Source organism: Phacochoerus africanus, chromosome 8 (genome assembly GCF_016906955.1).
Source record: "Phacochoerus africanus isolate WHEZ1 chromosome 8, ROS_Pafr_v1, whole genome shotgun sequence".
Classification (NCBI taxonomy): Eukaryota; Metazoa; Chordata; class Mammalia; order Artiodactyla; family Suidae; genus Phacochoerus; species Phacochoerus africanus.
Genome location: NC_062551.1, coordinates 127,005,624 through 127,023,884, shown reverse-complemented (window position 1 = coordinate 127,023,884; position 18,261 = coordinate 127,005,624). Strand labels below are relative to the sequence as shown.

Here is an 18,261-nt window from a genome sequence, read left to right as displayed (position 1 = left end):
ATAGCTGAGATTGAGTCTAAATACAGAAGGGATTATTCCCATCTGTTTCTAAGTAATTTGACTGGTCAAATGTCAGATATTAAAGGAAGAGAGCTAACAAATAGATGGAAAAACAGCGTCAGCATAATGTTTAGACTCATAATTTATTAGAAAGTAAATTATAATTATAGTGAACTTATTTTATTTAAAATAGATCAATGTGCAGTGAATTTTTTAAACATAGCTATACTATATCAAATAAAAATTTATAAAGAAAACATAGTTTTACATTTTACAATGGATCTTGATGCAGAATTTTTCCTCTTCTTATTATTCCCTTAAATTGTCTCTGTAAATTGCATTATCCTGATAACACAGGCTCATTTTTACTAATCTAGATGATTAGAAGATTTTATATTAGAAAATAAGAGCGATGAGTTTTGGGACTCATCTCTTGTGCCTCTGAGCCCCAACAGAACATCAAACTAATCTCCAGTAGTCCAACAGTTAAAATAATTGATGAATGTGTGTTGAATTCTCGGGGGGGTGGGGGAAGAGAGGAAGAAAGAAGGAAAGGGAGAGGAGAGGTTTGGAGGGAGGAGGAAAGGGAGACATGTGCTGATTTCAACCCTATAGCGTCAGAATTGCGTCAATTCGGGTTTCAGCCACGTCTAGAGTCTCAGAGACAGCTTCTCTGAAGAGCCAAAACAGGAACAGTGGTAGCAAATCACTGTGCGTAGGCGAGTGGACCTCCCTCTTTGTCTCCTCCCCATTCCAGTCTTAGGTCCCTGGAGCTCTGCGCTGTTGTTTTCAGCACTAGGAAAAGCCAGCGCTTCAGATCCAGGCAAGTGAAAACCAAGCTAGGGAGTTTCCGTTCAGCACCTCGGACAGAACACGCAGCAAAAAAAAATGGCTCCGATCACTAACAGCCGGGAAGAATTTGGTAAGCAAGTTTTTCAACTTAACAACTGAGGTTGTTCCCTGACTGATCCATGGCGAGGTGGGCTGTGTGTCTGTGTATGTGTATGCGTGTGTGTTTCTGCGGTGTTGAATATAGATTTCCGAGGTAGTTATTGTGAAAGGAAAATGAGAACTGTAAACAACAATCTAGCTTGTCTTTGGTTTCTCCCTTCCTTGATACCTTTTCCCTTAAAAATGCATTCTACTGGGGCGGTTTACATCTAAGAAGTCCCTAATCATTCAAGTAGCCCTATAAATTGCAGCACACACTTAGTAGAAAAAAAAAAGGGGGTCTGTTTGCTTGCCGGTTTCATTAGTTCTGTAGGTGATTTTTATTTGTATGTAAATGTATATCTAACTTATTGGGGAAGCCACATGTTTCTGTGATTATATAAGGGTTTGATCTCGGTATAAAATAACTTGAATGTTGGACGTTTATAATGTATATTTTACTGCAGAGTGTACCGTAAAGTATTTTTTCCCCCTCTGCTATGTTTTTCTTGTATCCTTGAAATATGTTGCTAGTGAAAGACGCAGAATCCTATGATGCTAGGGTTAAAGGGATATTTGAAATGAGCTAATTGAGTCCATTCCATTTCACAGGTGAAGTAACCAGAAACCAGAGAGATAAGGGAAATATTGCAGGTCAGTTAGCTAAAAGCTACTGAAAACTATAATTAGAATTTATATTTTCCTATTCAATTTCCCTTTCTTGTACCAGATTTTTGGCATGATTGCTCTCCCTCTCTCTTTCAGTAAATAAAATCAGATGTACTTCTTCAAGTATAAAAGTAGTATTTTTTAGGTTCCATTATATTCCAAAGGCAAGAGATCAGAGTTTTACCTTACATGAATTCAGATATATCAGGGAATTTATAAAGTTTGTTATTAAACTCAGTAAAATAACTGAGATCTTTGCTCTCAAAGCTTAGGACCTTATCAGTAAAGAAAATGTAGCGAGCAGGTGAGGCTTTCTATATTATATTGAATATTTTGTCATTTGACAGGAATATTAAATAGATACATTTTGTGGTATTATATTCAGAAATGTGTTTCTTTCACAGTTTTCCATTTGAATGATTTAGTTTATATATTGTGATATATATTCCTAATTTCTTATTTGAAAGTCAGAAATTTTCAAATATCGAAGAATTTTCAGAGACTATTCTAGTGAAAAATATGTTCTAGTGTGGGCCATCAGCCTGTTTAGAAACAAAAATCTATTCCTTTTATTGTTCTTCTTGCATTGGCTAAATAAGTGCCTTAATTCATGACTTTTCTTTTGCTCCCTGGCCTGTGATTATTTGAAAGTCCAGAAGGGTTTCTTGTTTGTTTGTTTGTTTGTTTTGTTTTCATCCCCACAAAGACTTAAATAGAGGGGAAAACTGCAAAGCTAGTACCAAGTTTAGTTGATCATCTTTAGGTCTCACCCCATTCCTTTTCTGTAGCATTCACTGCTTTTTCTATCTGGGGAATTCAGGGTTTTTTTTCTCACCTTTGACTAATACAGTTTCTTAATTAAACTACAGAACTTTTTTATGGTTTCGTTTGGTTCTTTTTATCTTCTTAGATATTTCTTCTCTTATTTGTCATTTCTTAATGTTAAATTCTTTGAGTAATGTTTTGTGACTAAAGTAGATAGGTAGAAGCTTTGGGGGGATGGGATTGGGAATAACAAAAGACTGTTCTTTCGGAGTGAGTTAAAGGAGTCTTAACCATTTTCTAATGGGACTTTTAACTTTATTATAATTATTTGTGATAAAAATAGATTGGAATGGATTTAAAGGCAGATATTATATTAGTTAATTTCTCTTTGATTATATTAAACATTGACTCAATTGATGCACTGTGTTCAGGCATAGTAATACTGCTTTTACTTGTACAGTGTTACTAATTATTTACAGAATAATTTGGAGAAATATGCTTACATGTGGAACATGCTCAACTTCATGCGTAATCAATGTTACTTGGTGTCAGTAATTTAATGTGCCCTCATTCAAGGAAAGAATGCCAATTTCAATTTGATTACCATTTGCCATGGGGAAATATGCTAAAAAATCAGTTATGGATAAAATCAAACTCTAAATTATCTCTACTCACTCTTCTGCATATTAAGGAATGATGATACATTTATAACCATTATTTTTTTTCTTACTTAGGCAATTGTTTTTTACTTTGGATAACAGTGTTTGTTTGAAGAATATTGGGTTGGCATGCAAGTTCCTAGTGTCACAAGTTCTATAATATTAATATCCTGTTCACCTTTTTTGTTCTTTTTTCCTAATATGTGTACATTTCTTTTACCACTGTTTTGTGATTGGGATGGAAATTACTCATGAATTTGTGACAATTGCAGATATTCCATCATTTTTGTCAGTAATTGAAGTATGTACATTTAGATTTTGATAGTCTGTATGAATTGATGCTTCTGGAAAGCATCAAAATGTCAATGAAAATATAATAAAATTAGTACTGACCCATCATGCTGTAGTTGATTCATTTTGTCCGAGAAAACAAAGATAGGTCAGTTGTATTAGCAGCACTCCATCCCTATCCCAGGCCCAATTTCATCTTTTCATTTTATTTGTGAAAAACTACTACCATGAAGGACTGTATATCATATTGAATTTATTTTCTACATGTTACATATGTGTTTATTCCTGAAAGTGATGCAAAATAGGTAAATAGCTCACCCGGAACAGCTGGAATGCAATTCAGTCTGTGCAGCCTGTAGCAATTGCCAGCTTTAGGATGCTTTTCAAATAGGCTGCTTCATTTCTGGTCTTTTAATTCATGTTATTGGTTATTTGATTTTTCAGATGAAATCCCCACAGTGGTGGGGATCTTCAGTGCATTTGGCCTGGTCTTCACAGTCTCTCTGTTTGCATGGATCTGCTGTCAGAGAAAATCATCCAAGTCTAAGACTCCTCCATATAAGTTTGTGCATGTGCTAAAGGGAGTTGATATTTACCCTGAAAACCTAAATAGCAAAAAGAACTTTGGGGCAGATGAGAAAACTCAAGTAAAGAATAAACCAGCTGTGCCAAAGAATTTATTACATCTTGACCTTGAGAAGAGAGATCTAAATGGAAATTTTCCCAAAACAAACCTCAAAGCTGGCAGCCCTTCTGATTTGGAGAATGTGACCCCAAAGCTCTTTCCAGAAGGGGAAAAAGAGATAATTTCTCCTGATAGTTTAAAGTCCAGCACTTCTCTTACTTCAGATGAAAAACAAGAGAAACTTGGAACCCTCTTCTTCTCCTTAGAGTACAACTTTGAGAAGAAAGCATTTGTGGTAAATATCAAGGAAGCCCGTGGTTTGCCAGCCATGGATGAGCAATCAATGACCTCTGATCCATACATCAAAATGATGATTCTCCCAGAGAAGAAGCATAAAGTGAAAACCAGAGTTCTGAGAAAGACCTTGGATCCAGCTTTTGATGAGACCTTTACATTCTATGGGATCCCCTATACCCAGATCCAAGAGTTGGCCTTGCACTTCACAATCTTGAGTTTTGATAGGTTTTCAAGAGATGATGTCATTGGAGAAGTCTTTATTCCTCTTGCAGGAATTGAATTAACTGATGGAAAAATGTTAATGAACAGAGAGATTATCAAGAGAAATGTTAGGGTAAATTCAGTTTTATTGCTTAACATATTTATAAACAAGCTGTTTTGTATATAGGGAATTTTTATTAAAATAACGTCTTGTACATATCATTTTTATTGTTTAATGATTGATTAATAATAATCAAAGAGGGAGCAGAGGAATAGAAGAGATAAATGAAAATTTAATCCGCAACTGAAATGCTTAAAGTGTCTTAATTATACAAAATAAATAAGAACTTTTTATGGATGCATTTAACAATCTATAAATATTTTTGTTAATTTCTATCACAAATATGACTAAAACTGCCACTTATAATAAAATACAGGCAAATATTTCTTACACTTAAGTTAAAAAATATGTTCCAATGTCAGCATAATTCAATTTGAAATTGAAAATTAATTCAATTCATCCTTAGTATTTGAAGTTATATTGTCTTTTCATAGAATTGCTTTTAATTTATTTATTTTGATGTTGTTGTTTTAGGGCTGCACCTGTGGCATATGGAGGTTCCCAGGCTAGGGGTCAAATCAGAGCTGTAGCCACTGGCCTACACCATAGCTCACTGCAACACCAGATCCTTAACCCACTGAGCAAGGCCAAGGAATGAACCTGCATCATCAAGGATACTAGTCAGATTTGTTTCCACTGAGCCATAATGGGAAGTCCTAGAATTGCTTTTTAAAAGGAGACATTGAATCATATTGAATTATAAATGTCCACATTTATGTTGTATAACAACAACCTTTGTAGTTATGTTACTTTTGTAGTTCTGGGATTATTAGAAAATAAGACATGAATTAATCAAATTTAATTATATTTTCAACTTAAATACGGAACTCATCTGATTCCAGTTGTGGTATTTCAAAATAACTTGTGTCTATAAGGAATAATTTTGTAGACTATCATAAACATTTTTTTGACCACATCCTCCTCTTTGTCTATTAAAATTAATGAAAGTCAAGATCCAGAAATATTAATTAGTCCAGGACATCTTATTGTTTAGTGATACAATGGGAATGAAGATTTGTTCCTTGTTCTTATTCTTATTGGAATGCTTATTCATTTAGTTACCCCATATCACCTTTTATATATGCATATATTGATATTTTAGGAGCTCTGTCCAGCCATTATTCATATGATATCAAAATCAAGTCCCAAGTTTAGTTTTTGTCACTTTTTGGTTAGAACATATATGTTGAATTTTTGGTTATCTTATCTAATGTTAAAGTAAAAATAAGATCTGTATTATGAAAAGAAAAAGTCTATGATACTATTCAAAGGCAAAGCATTAAAATTTCTGAGTTAGATTAGAGGAGGACTTTGGGTGTGGGGTGGGGAAGAAAAATTTAACTCCATTAGCCTTCTGGGCCAAGAGAATTGTGAGAGTCAGAATAAATTTCAATTTTTCTGAACTCAAATTCTAATAATGTCTGTGCTAAAGCATTTGAAATCAAATCAAACTTAACATGAGTCACTTTGCCATATACAGATACATTCAAATGATTAGACAATTTTCTTACTATTAATGACTTAAAAATGGATATTTAATTAAAAAGAAAAATCTATAAATAACTCTGCATAAGCCAGGTTCTAAATATCCCCCTTTCCAGTAATGGGTATGGATAATTCATTACAACTCTTAATGTTCTGTAGTACCTAAAAAAGTCCACAAGGTGGCAGGCAGTTGCTTTTAGGAGGTGATGGTACTGCACAAAAGCTTTTATTCTTTGATTCTTCAGCATATTAAAGTAAAAATAAATATAAAAATTATACTTAAATAATTATGTTTTCACATTGATTTTAAATGTTTATATAAGTGTAAATTTCAAAGCTAAATAATAATAAAAATATTTATATCACATCTCTCTTCTGTTTAGAAATCTTCAGGACGGGGTGAGTTATTGATCTCGCTCTGCTACCAGTCCACCACAAATACTCTCACTGTGGTTGTTTTAAAAGCTCGGCACCTGCCTAAATCTGATGTTGCTGGACTTTCAGGTAAGAACGCTTCTGAAAAACTCAGGCTCAGTATATATATGAGTAACTTAACTAATATTGGACTATGATTTTCATTACCATTTTTTCACAATCATGAACAGGGCGATTGTCTTCCTGCTTCTAACTTTATAGAGTAGTAGTGTGACCCAATGCCATCAGCAAAAAGAAGAAAACTACACAGTTCTAAGATCTAAGCAAGTACATGGCAAATATCTGATTGAATGGAGTTGAGGCATAAAGCATTGATAAATGCAGAAGTCAAGCCATTGCCAGAGACACAGTGATGAATATAAAATTAAACTTTTGGAAAAGTTCTGAATTTTCATATTTTAAATGCCTGACAACCCTTACACTTCTATTATTTTTATTACCTTTCCTTTAATTATTCACATATCTGTTTTAAAAATTTGTTTTGTGTCTAATTTTTACCAATAAAGTACTTTATTGTGCAGCACAAAGAGAAAGAAAATATTATCTACAGCTTAAAATGATCTGAGTTCAAATCTTAACCCTTCCATTACTTAGTATAGTGACCTTGGGTACATTTCTTAAACTCTATACAAACTGAACATAACAGCACTTAAGTTGAAGGGGATTGTGAGAACTGGAAATATATGTATTTCATTAAATATAATATAATGTTATCATTAGTAGTAGTGGTAGTTATTAGATAATGGATGTTGAAAACATGATCCTAACTGTTTAGGTTAGGAAGCTAAAATGAATTTATACAACCAGAAATTATAGTAAAGTAGCATGACCAAAGGATGCAAGTAACCCAGGGAAGATCAATACTGGGTAACAGGAGATAAACACAGCAAGTGATTAAGAACCCCAAAAAGTTAAAGCTAAAAAAGGCTTTGCCATATGAATTCTAAATGCCCATTTACCCATTCAAAAGAGAAAGTGACCCAAGTTCAGAGAAGTAGAAAGATTTATGATTATGATATTGTGTAACACTTTTTCCTTCTATTCCATTCTCTGGAATGAGTTATTAGTTATAAAATGTGTCATTAGAATATTTTCTTTTATTCTTTATGTTGTCTCTTCATCCTGCCATTACAGTTCTTCCTCATCCTATTTTCTCTAATGTTGTACATTCTTACTTATTTTCAATTTGACTCACATTTTATTGCTATGCAGTCATCTCTAAGGGGACTGTTACCTTGAAATCAGCTTTCCTGCCAAGTTCTCTCAGTATAATACCTATGGCTTATCATTGCAGATCCCTATGTTAAAGTGAACCTGTACTATGCCAAAAAGAGAATCTCCAAAAAGAAGACTCACGTGAAGAAATGCACCCCCAACGCAGTGTTCAATGAACTTTTTGTCTTTGATATTCCTTGTGAGGGTCTTGAAGAGATAAGTGTTGAATTTCTGGTTTTAGATTCTGAAAGGGGATCACGAAATGAGGTGATAGGGCGGTTAGTCCTGGGTGCAGCAGCAGAAGGAGCCAGTGGTGAGCACTGGAAGGAGATCTGTGACTATCCCAGGAGACAAATCGCCAAGTGGCATATGCTCTGTGATGGTTAGCATTCTAGCCATGATGAGTTGGAACTTACTGATTTTTACTAAGTAAGGAGAAGTTTTCTTTTTTTTTTTCTGATAAGTAATTGTAAGCTTGTTAAAACAAGCTTTTGATGTTATTGTTAGAAATGAATTATCAGACCAGAAAGTAATTGTAAATGTGCATCATGATAATTTCCCTTTTATTAGAGAAGTTGGATAAATTTTAACAAGACATTCAATTTCCCCTACAGGTTACCAGGGACAGATATAAGAACAGTCAAGCATTTTGTGAATACTGCCCTGCAGTCTCAAGTTATGGATGTAGTTTAGAAGGTGATGATCTCATTGGAACAAGTCATTGTAAATCAGTGTGACTGTAAGGATTTAGAAATGAAAAGCATGACTTCTCTTATGAAAATTCACTCCCTGTTTTTCAAGAGGGGAAATAAATTTTTCTTTAAATCCAAATATATTAAAAACATGTTCCCTAGTTTGTTTTATTAATTATGTCATATGCAAACAGTTGTCCTGCATATAAAAGTCTATGGTTATTTCTCTTTGGTTTGTAATTATTTGACACAATTTTATCATAGGAGAAGTAACTTAGATTTGTTGTTAAAAAAAATTCAACAAGATGAGAAATCATTTTATCAAAGGGCTGATTTGAGAACACTGTAGCTGAAATATGATCCCCCCAAGTTTACTCGTGAGTCAAAATGTAAAATATAACCTCACATAAGAACCATGGCTTTGAATTACTCACCACCTGTCACAAGTTTCAGTGTGGCCTAAGAAAGATCTATATACTTGTGTGAAGTTGTTGAGTTAGCTAGTGTGTAAAGAAACTTCAGCTAGAAATACAGTTATAAATGCAGTTTTCTTATTGGAAATATGTATAGCGTGCAAGTATACATTCAAGATTATCCTTAAACAGAGAGGGCATGGATAACAAAGTCTTCATTTAGCTTGTTCTCCCCTAGAAAGAACTAAGCTACTATTTGAAAATAAATGAAGAAAAAAATTTGTGAGGTTTTTAACACTGCTGGATAGGAAGTGTTACTTAAGCAAAGAAACTAATAAAAAATAGTTATATGGTAAGCCTAATGTACTTTACATATGTTCATACACAATATATTTAGGCTGTCAAATTAGCACAGCAAAATATGTTTCACTATCTTTTCTAGGCTAATTTCCCTTGAGCTGTTGTCCTTGGACCAGTTTATAGGTGTGTGTCTGTCTTGTATGCTTTCTAGTGCCGGGGCTCTGAAATTCATTAAAAACTTAGATTATTTGATTATTTGGAAAGAATTAACTTGATGTAATATCTCTGTATTTGAGTTTTTAGAAAAGTATGAGTGAAACTTGGGTGCAGTTGAATTTTAAATATGCAAGTTAGAAATGAAGTCTACTGAAAAATTTACATTTTGAGTCAGGTTTTGTGTCAGTGCTTTAGCAGTTTTTGAGAATGTGTTTGATATCACAGTGTTTGTTAAAATCTATGACAATGCATTTTCAAAACAACTTATACATGCTTTATGACTATGCCTAATGTAAAGAAAATGTTTTACGTTCTATATACAACGATTGAAATCAACCTTCTTTTTTGTGCTTTATGATGATTTGGGGATTAAACAAGAATATTCCCCAATCATTGTCTTCATGCCTTCACAGTCATCTCACAGCATCTTGGTCCACTCAGCATTTCTGTCAAAGCACTATGAAATGAACTAAAGTCAGTATATGGTTTGGGGAAATCAAATGGCCTTTTTATGTATGTATATTTGGTATCATGAGCCATGGAAAATAATATATTTTGGAGCTCTAAAATGTTGTAAAGAGTCAATCCTAAGTATCCTTCACAGCTGCCAGAAGTTAATGATGGTACCAAGCAAAGTATGGTCATTGGAGGAGGGTGATTTTTTTTTAAAGTAGAACAACAAAACCAACAACAAATACTTATAAAATTACAATAACTAATTTGTAAATAATTTTTACTTTTTAAAATTTAAAGTGTTTTTCAGCGTTAAAAGTTGAGTAAAACTATTTGCAACTGTTGTAAGAAGGAAAGATGAAAACTATTAAGGAATTGAAGCAGGCAGGGACATATGTGATCCCATCATCTTCTGAAAAATTGTACTGTTTTAATATTGTATTACAATATCAATGTGAATATCTTGACTTCTGTTACAAGTTCTGCACTGTATTAAACATGTAAATTCATTGTTTGTCTGATTAGCCAAGCTAATCTCCCTAATGGAGAGGTATCCATGTTTGAAAAATTGTGTAACTCAGTAACTGATTTGTTCTGATGTTGTAATTTAGAAGTGATTTGGAAGGAAGCATGGTATATGAGATGATGTCTGTTCTTTTGTGCCAGCTCTGTATGATGTTTGTAAGATCATGTTTGTAAGACATGAATAAATTGCTGCTTTTGCTCAACCCATTTCAACTCAAAGTTTTCTGCCAGTTGATTCTCTTCTTTCTTTCCTAAGCTCTCAGATTTTCCTAATAGATCATCTAGCATAGATTAGAGAACATAATGACACAGCACCAAGATCTTCTACATAACTTTTTGCAGTTTTCTCAATCTTCATAACAGTCATCTGGGATATATATAATTTTCCTATTATTCAGAAGTAAAATTTGAGACTCAAGGGATTTTGGCTATTGACTCAAGTACGCATGGATAGTATGTGAAAGGATTTCATTGCATACTGCACTTGCACTCTTCTCTTTATGCCAGGCCACTCTCTTCCAGGGGTCCTCATCAATTGGCTCTGCCAGATTCTTAAAAGTTCTCATGCCCACACTCATTGACTTCTCTTTTCTCTATTGTATTCCTTTTTTATATTTTGTTTACTATTTTCACTCTTTTTATCACCATTTTAACTTACTCTACCTTTTATTCTCTTTTATTATCTTATTTCTCAATTTAGTCTCTTGCATTACCTATTTTTTATTACTGTCTTGTTTTCTTTTTCATTTTTCTAATATCCTTGCATTGGATAGATTTAGTTAGTAAAATGGCATTGACATGGGAGTCTTATTTCTTCTTAAGTATGGAGGAAGAAAGCCTCAGGACATCTGCAATGTTTCCATCGGACACTAGCTAAGGTAAATGGGAACTATGAGATCCACCACAAGGAGAATCAGTTATTTTTTACAGCACTAGCCTATATGGAGGTGTTTTCTGTGTTATTACACTTAGAAAAAATAGTCCTGTATATGGAATGCCACCAGAATCTGCTACCATTATGTTTTAAATCATATTAATTATATTAACACTGATAATAGATATGTTAAAAGAATTAGTTAGTCATTACATGCAAGTACTCAAATATATTTTAGGCCTATTTGCCAAAAGCAAACATAGACACTGAAGAGATTTTCCGAGGGAATTGTTCATTAGGAAAATGCTAATTAAAACCATAGTGAGATATCACAACATACTTATTAGAATTGCTAAAATTAAAAAGATTGAACATGTCAGGTGGTGAGGATTTGGAGGAATTAGATCTCCTACATTGCTGGTGGGAATATAATATATATAACTGCTTTGAGAAACAAGTAATTGGTTTCTTAAAAACTTAAATATATAACAACTATATGACCCAGTCATACCACTCCTAAGTATTTACCTAAGAGAGAATAAAGCATGTGTTTTCGTGAAGACTTGTACCTTAATTATCATAGCAGATTTTTTTATAATAACAAAAAACTGTATTCAAACCAAATGTTAAACAACAGATGAAGGATAAATAAGTTGTGTTGTAGCCACACAATAGAACACTACTCAACAATAAAAGTGAATGAGCCATTGATACATGCTACAACATATATGAATCTTACAATGATTATGCTGAGCGAAGGAAGCTAGTTATTCTCCAATGCCTCCACAAAATGTCGAGTGTATAATGCATGATTTAATTTATTAAAAATGTTTCAAAATACAAACTTGTCTGTAATGGTAAAAAGTTGATCTCTATTTCCTTGTGATTGGAAGGGGCCATATAGATATGTGTAAGAGAGATTACAAGGGAACAGAAGAAATTTGGGGGTCATGTATATGTTCATTTTCTTGATGTGGTGATGTTTCCATGTGTATATACATGTATCAACATTTAATCAGTTCTGTTTAAGTTTATACAGGTTATTATAAGTAAATTATACCTCAACAAAGTTGTAAAAATGTGTAAGAAGCTATTTATAACAAAATTTTAAAAATATATAACAATACTAAAATTATTACCAACAATATGATTCCTGAAAATTACACTGTTTAACATATTTTGGAAGCAGTTTTTTATTAATGTATATTTTTCCAGGAATGTACACCTAGATGACTGTTTTTTTGAAGTCATTTTTGATGGTTTCTGTGTAATTATGCCACCAACTCATTAATTCAAGCACATTTTTTGCTTGCTTTTATTTCTATCTTTTAGAAATTTATTTTTAAATTTAATTTACTTTTATATTCTTATAAAGTATTTACATTGTCTTAGGGATACATTTATGAAATAAGTATATTAACAAAAGCTCATTTATTTCTACATTCAACAATTTCCTCTTTTTCCACAAATAATGACTTTTGGGTTAATTCTTCAAATTTTTAATATAAACAAATATGTACATATATTCTCATTTCTGTTTTTATGAGATAAAAAATATGCTACACAATATATCATTGAGCTCTTTCTCCAGCTGCATATAGATAGTCCTTAGTAATTTTCATAGCTGTATAGTATTCCTTCCTAGCATTATTTTAAATGATTATTTGGGAACATGTGTTACTATCCTGTTATAAGGCCCTTGTAAAGAAGAAATGCATATTGTATTGACATTTATATTTTTACTACTAGCTTGATTTCATATAATAAGCTCAATAAATATTTATTTAAATAAACTTAAATCAAATTTATGATGAATATATGGAAAAACATTGTGAAAACCATGGTTGTTAAAGGATAGCAGAAGGAAAAAGTTATTCCACAGATATAAAAGGATTTTTTGTCATTTTGATATGTAGTAGTCTCCCTTCCCCACAGCTAATGCTTTGAAGACATCCCCCCCCCCAGGTTGATGCTGAATTCTATGTATACTATGTTTATTTTTTCCTCTACATACCTACATATAATAAAGTTTAATTTACAAATTTAGGCACAGAATGAGATTAATAGCTAAAATTAATGGTAAAATACAGTTATTATAACAATACACAGTAATAAGATTTATCTAAGTGTGGTCTGTCTCAAACACTGTACCCTCCCTTTTTATTATAAATGTGTGATAAATTATCTATGTGGCAACATGAAGTGAGGTGAATGACAGCTACTATTGAACTCTGAAGATATGTCTTTGGGTGATCTTGGATCATTGAGATATGACAATGGTTTGATGTCAGGAACAGATGATGTCAAAGTTCATAATCCGGGGTAGAATGGAGTGTGGTGGTGTGACACTCATCAAGTTCATAGAACAGGGCACAACTTAAAACTTCTAAATTGTTTAATTGTGGATATTTCCATTTAATATTTTCAGGCTGCAGCTGACTAAAGTAACTAAAACTGAGGAAAGTGAAACTGCAGATAAGGAGAGGTACTATAATTTATAATATGAGATACTATATATAAATAATACACATACCAAACTTTTTCAAATTAGTTTCGGTTTGAACTATGTTTCATTGTTTGTTTCTAAGAATTGGATTTATAATCCAAGTTTCCAGCATTAAGCTAGCACTAAAGTGATTCTGTGTTCCTTGGTAGGATGTCATCTGAAGTCAAGGAAAGAAATTTCAAAGCAACTAAGTTATGATTTTGATTTGAAAATTTACTGTAGATTATTTGAAATTCTAACATTGAGGTTGCATACCATACATGAAATATGACCCATTGAAATGCTGAAATTCATCTAAGCAAAATATTTTAAGCACAAATGATTTTAAGGACCTAATTAGGTGGCCTGTACAAACTCATGTAGAGAGAAATTGGACAATTACAGCAAGCTACTACAGATGTGCAGTTCTATACCACAAATGTTCACATGACTCAGGCAGAGAAGGCAAGGCCACACTGAAAGTACTGTTTCAGTCTCTGCTATATTTGTAGGTCACTTATAAATTCAATGGAAAATCCATAAATAAAAATGACTTTTGGATGTAAAATAGGTTTAATTCTCACCCCAAAATTGCTCCCCTGATCTAGGTTTCAAATAATACTGATGATGCTAGTGATGCTAACTCTTCTATTATTTCTAGTACAAACAACCACCACCTTGGAATTACTTGTCTAATATGTATATTCTCCCTTGATGGGGAATATATCTGTGGCATACCTGCTATATCCCCAGTATCTGTTCATGGTAGAAGGTAACTCATTTATTGCATTGACAATTACAATTTGATAATACAATACATTTTTAATTAATATATTTTTATGGCTCCACCTGTGGCATATAGAAGTTCCTGGGTTAGGGTTTGAATCAGATCTGCAGCTTCCTGCCTGTGCCACAGCCAGAGCAGCATTATATCCAAGCCACATCTGTAAACTATACCTGAGGTTGTGGAAACACTTACTGAGCAAGGCCAGGTATCAAACCGAAATCCTCACAGATGATAATTCAGGTTCTTAACCCACTATGCCACAATGGGAACTCCCTATCATATCATCTAATGTGCAGCACAACCCAAAATGTAATGTTCCTCTAGTTCTATTGATGATAAAGATAAACTGAAGAATTTTATTTACTTTAAAACCACATGGTTGAAGATGGGACAGGACTTAAGCACTCCTTAATACAAAGACCCTACTATGTGTATAACATTACACTGACAAGTTTTAAGCTAGAAAAAAAATTATTTTTTTAGAGTACCAGAGGATTGGTACTCTGTCCACTTCCATGGCAGAATAGAAGGACTGGAGCTCAACTTCTCTCCTAAAAATAACAAATGCTGAGCAATCTTCAACCAAAAGGACCAGAAACTTTCAAAAAGATATCCCACTCCAGAAGACAAAGAGGAGGCCACATCAAGAAGTAGGAGGGGTGATTACATGATGTAAGCAACCCCATACCTCCCTGGTGGGAAGCCCCACAGACTGGAAAGTAACTGGTTCACAGAGACTCCCCTACAGGAGAGAGAGTTCTGAGCCCCAAATCAAACTCCCTCTTGTGGGGATCTGGCACTGGGAGAAAGAGCCCCCAGAGCATCTGGCATTGAAAGCCAGTGGGGCTTGTGCACATGAGCTCCATGGGACGGGGGGAAATGGAGACTCCATTCTTAAAAGATGCACACAGAATTTTATGTGCTCTGGTCCCAGGGCAAAGCAAAGTCTCCATAGGAATCTGGGTCAAACCTGACTGCATTTCCTGGAGGACCTCGTAGGAAACCAGGGGTGAATGTGGCTTGTTCTGGCAGAAGGACATTGGAAGCAAAGCTATTGGGAGTATTCATCAGCATGCCTTTCTCTGGATGTGGCCATTTTGGGAAAATATGGCCCCACCCATCAGTGCTGAGAAGCCCCAGGCCAAACAACAATCCAGGTAGGATCACAGCCCCACCCCTCAATAAACAGGCTGCCTAAAGACCCTCAGGCACACAGCTTCCTCTAATCTCCCCCAGGGACAAAGCCCCACCCACCAGAGGGATTAGAATCAGCTCCACCTACCAGTGGGCAGGCATCAGCCCCTCCCATCAGGAAACCTAGAGTGAGCCCCCCCATACCAACTTCAGCCACAAGGAGGGGCAGTCACCAGAATTAAGAGAGGCTATGACTGTATTATCTGTAAAAAGGTCACCACACAAAAATCCTATAAAAATGAAAAGACAGAACTATAACTTAGATGAGTGAGAAAGGAAAACCCCAGAAAAACAGCTAAGTGATCAGGAGATTCTCAGCCTCTAGGAAAAAAACTTTAGACAGTTGATGCTGAAGATGATGCAAGACATTGGAAAAAACTGAATGCAAAGATGGATAATTTACAGGAAACACTGAGCAAAGAGATGTAAGATATAAACTTAAACAAGAAGAGATGTAAAATATAATAACTGAAATAAAAAATTCATTAGAAGCAGAATACAGGAGGCAGAAGAACAAATAAGTGAGGTGGAGGACAGATTTGTGGAAATTATGGATGCAGAACTGAAAAGAGAAAGAAAGATTGAAAATAAATGAAGAGAGTCTCAGAGAATTCTGGGACAACATTAAATGCACTAACATCCATATTATAGGGGTGCCAGAAGGAGAAGAGAGAGGGGGGGGGGACAGAAAAAAATATTCAAAGAGATAATAACCAAAAACTTCCCTAACATGAGAAAGGAACCACTCTCTCAAATCCAGGAAGCACAAAAAGTACCATATAAAATAAACCCAAGGTGGAATACCCTGAGACACATATTGACCAAAATTAAAGACAAAGAGAAAATATTGGAAGCAGCTAGGGAAAAGAAACAAATAACATACAAGGGAACCTCAATAAGGTTATCAGTACATTTTTCAACAGAAACTGCAGGCCAGAAGGGAGTGGCATGATATACTTCATGTGATGAAAGGAAAAAACCTCCAACCAAAATTACTTTATCAGCAAGGCTCTCATTCAGATTTGAAGGAGAAGTCAAAAGCTTCACAGATAAGCAAAAGCTAAGAGAATTCAGCAACACTAAACCAGCTTTACAACAAATACCAAAGGAACTTCTCTGGGCAGAAAAGAAAAGGCCACAACCAGAAACAAAAATACCGCAAATGACAAGGCCCACTAGTAAAGATACAAAATAATTCACACAAAATTATGCCACCAAATTAGAAATCATGAGAAGAGGTGGATACAAATGCAGGACACTGGACATGCACTTGCAATTAAGAGACAAACAACTTAAAACAATATTGTATATATACAGACTCAAAACTTCAGAATAACTGCAAACCAAAAATCTACAACTGATACACAAATAAAAATAAACTCAAATACAACACTAAAGATAGTCATCAAACCACAAGAGGAGAGAACAAGAGAAGAAGGGAAGAAAAAAGAACAACAAAAAGAAATCCAAAGCAATTAATAAAATGCCTATAAGAACATACATATCAATAATTACCTTAAATTTTAATGGCCTCAATACTCCAACTAAAATACATAGACTGAATGGATACAAAAACAAGACCCATATATATGCTGTCTTCAAGAGACCCACTTCACATATGGGACACATAAAAATTGAAAGTGAGAGGATGGAAGAAAATATTCCATGCAAATGGGAATCAAATGAAAGCTGGAAGAGCAATACTCATATCAGACAAAATGGACTTTAAAATGAAGAATATTTTAAGGGACAAGGAAGGTCACTACATAATGATCAAAGGATAAATCCAAGAAGAAGATATGAAAATTTTAAACATCTATGCATCCAACATAGGTTCACCACAATACATAAGGCAACTGCTAACAACCTTAAAAGGAGAAATAAAAAATAACATAATAATATTGGGGGACATTAACACCCCACTTACAGCAGTGGATAGATCATCCATACAGAAAATCTATAAGGAAACACAGGCCCTGAGTGAAGCAATCAGAGAATTAAAAGAAATAAAAGGAATCCAAATTGGAAAGACAGAAGGAAAACTATCACTATTTGCAGATGACAGGATAATATACCTAGAGGATCCTAAAGACTCTACGAGGAAACTGTTAGAGCTCATCCACGAATTTGGCAAAGTCAGAGAATACAAGATTAATACACAGAAATTGATGGCATTTCTATATACCAATAATGAAAGATGAGAAAGAGAAATTAGGGAAGCAATTCCGTTTACCATTGCATAAAAAGGAATAAAATACCTAGGAGTAAACCTACCTAAAGAGACAAAAGACCTGTTCTCTGAAAACTATAAGACACTGATGAAAGAAATCAAAGATGACACAAATAGATGAAAGACATAACATGCTCTTGAATTTGAAGAATCAGTATTATCAAAATGACTATACCACTCAAGGCAATCTACAGATTCAATTTAATCCCTATCAAATTACCAAGGACATTTGTCACAGAACTCAAACAAAATACTGTAAAGTTTGTTTGGAAGCACAAAAGACCCAGAATAGCCAAAGACATCCTGAAAAAGAAAAATGGAGCTGGAGGAATCAGGCTCCTGGACTTCAGACTATACTACAAAGCAACAGTCAATAAAACCATATGGTACTGGCACAAA

The 18,261-nt window shown here is 34.0% G+C and overlaps 1 protein-coding gene across 1 annotated transcript; it reads left to right on the top strand.

Annotated features, from left to right (window-relative positions):
- Window positions 1-675: 675 nt before the first annotated feature.
- On the top strand, window positions 676-10,013 carry SYT4 (synaptotagmin 4). The gene is made up of 4 exons (XM_047791860.1): window positions 676-922; window positions 3,759-4,570; window positions 6,427-6,547; window positions 7,773-10,013. The coding sequence occupies exons 1-4, from the start codon at window positions 889-891 to the stop codon at window positions 8,078-8,080; spliced, it is 1,275 nt and encodes a 424-aa protein (XP_047647816.1). The 5' UTR covers window positions 676-888; the 3' UTR covers window positions 8,081-10,013.
- The last annotated feature ends 8,248 nt before the right edge of the window (window positions 10,014-18,261 follow it).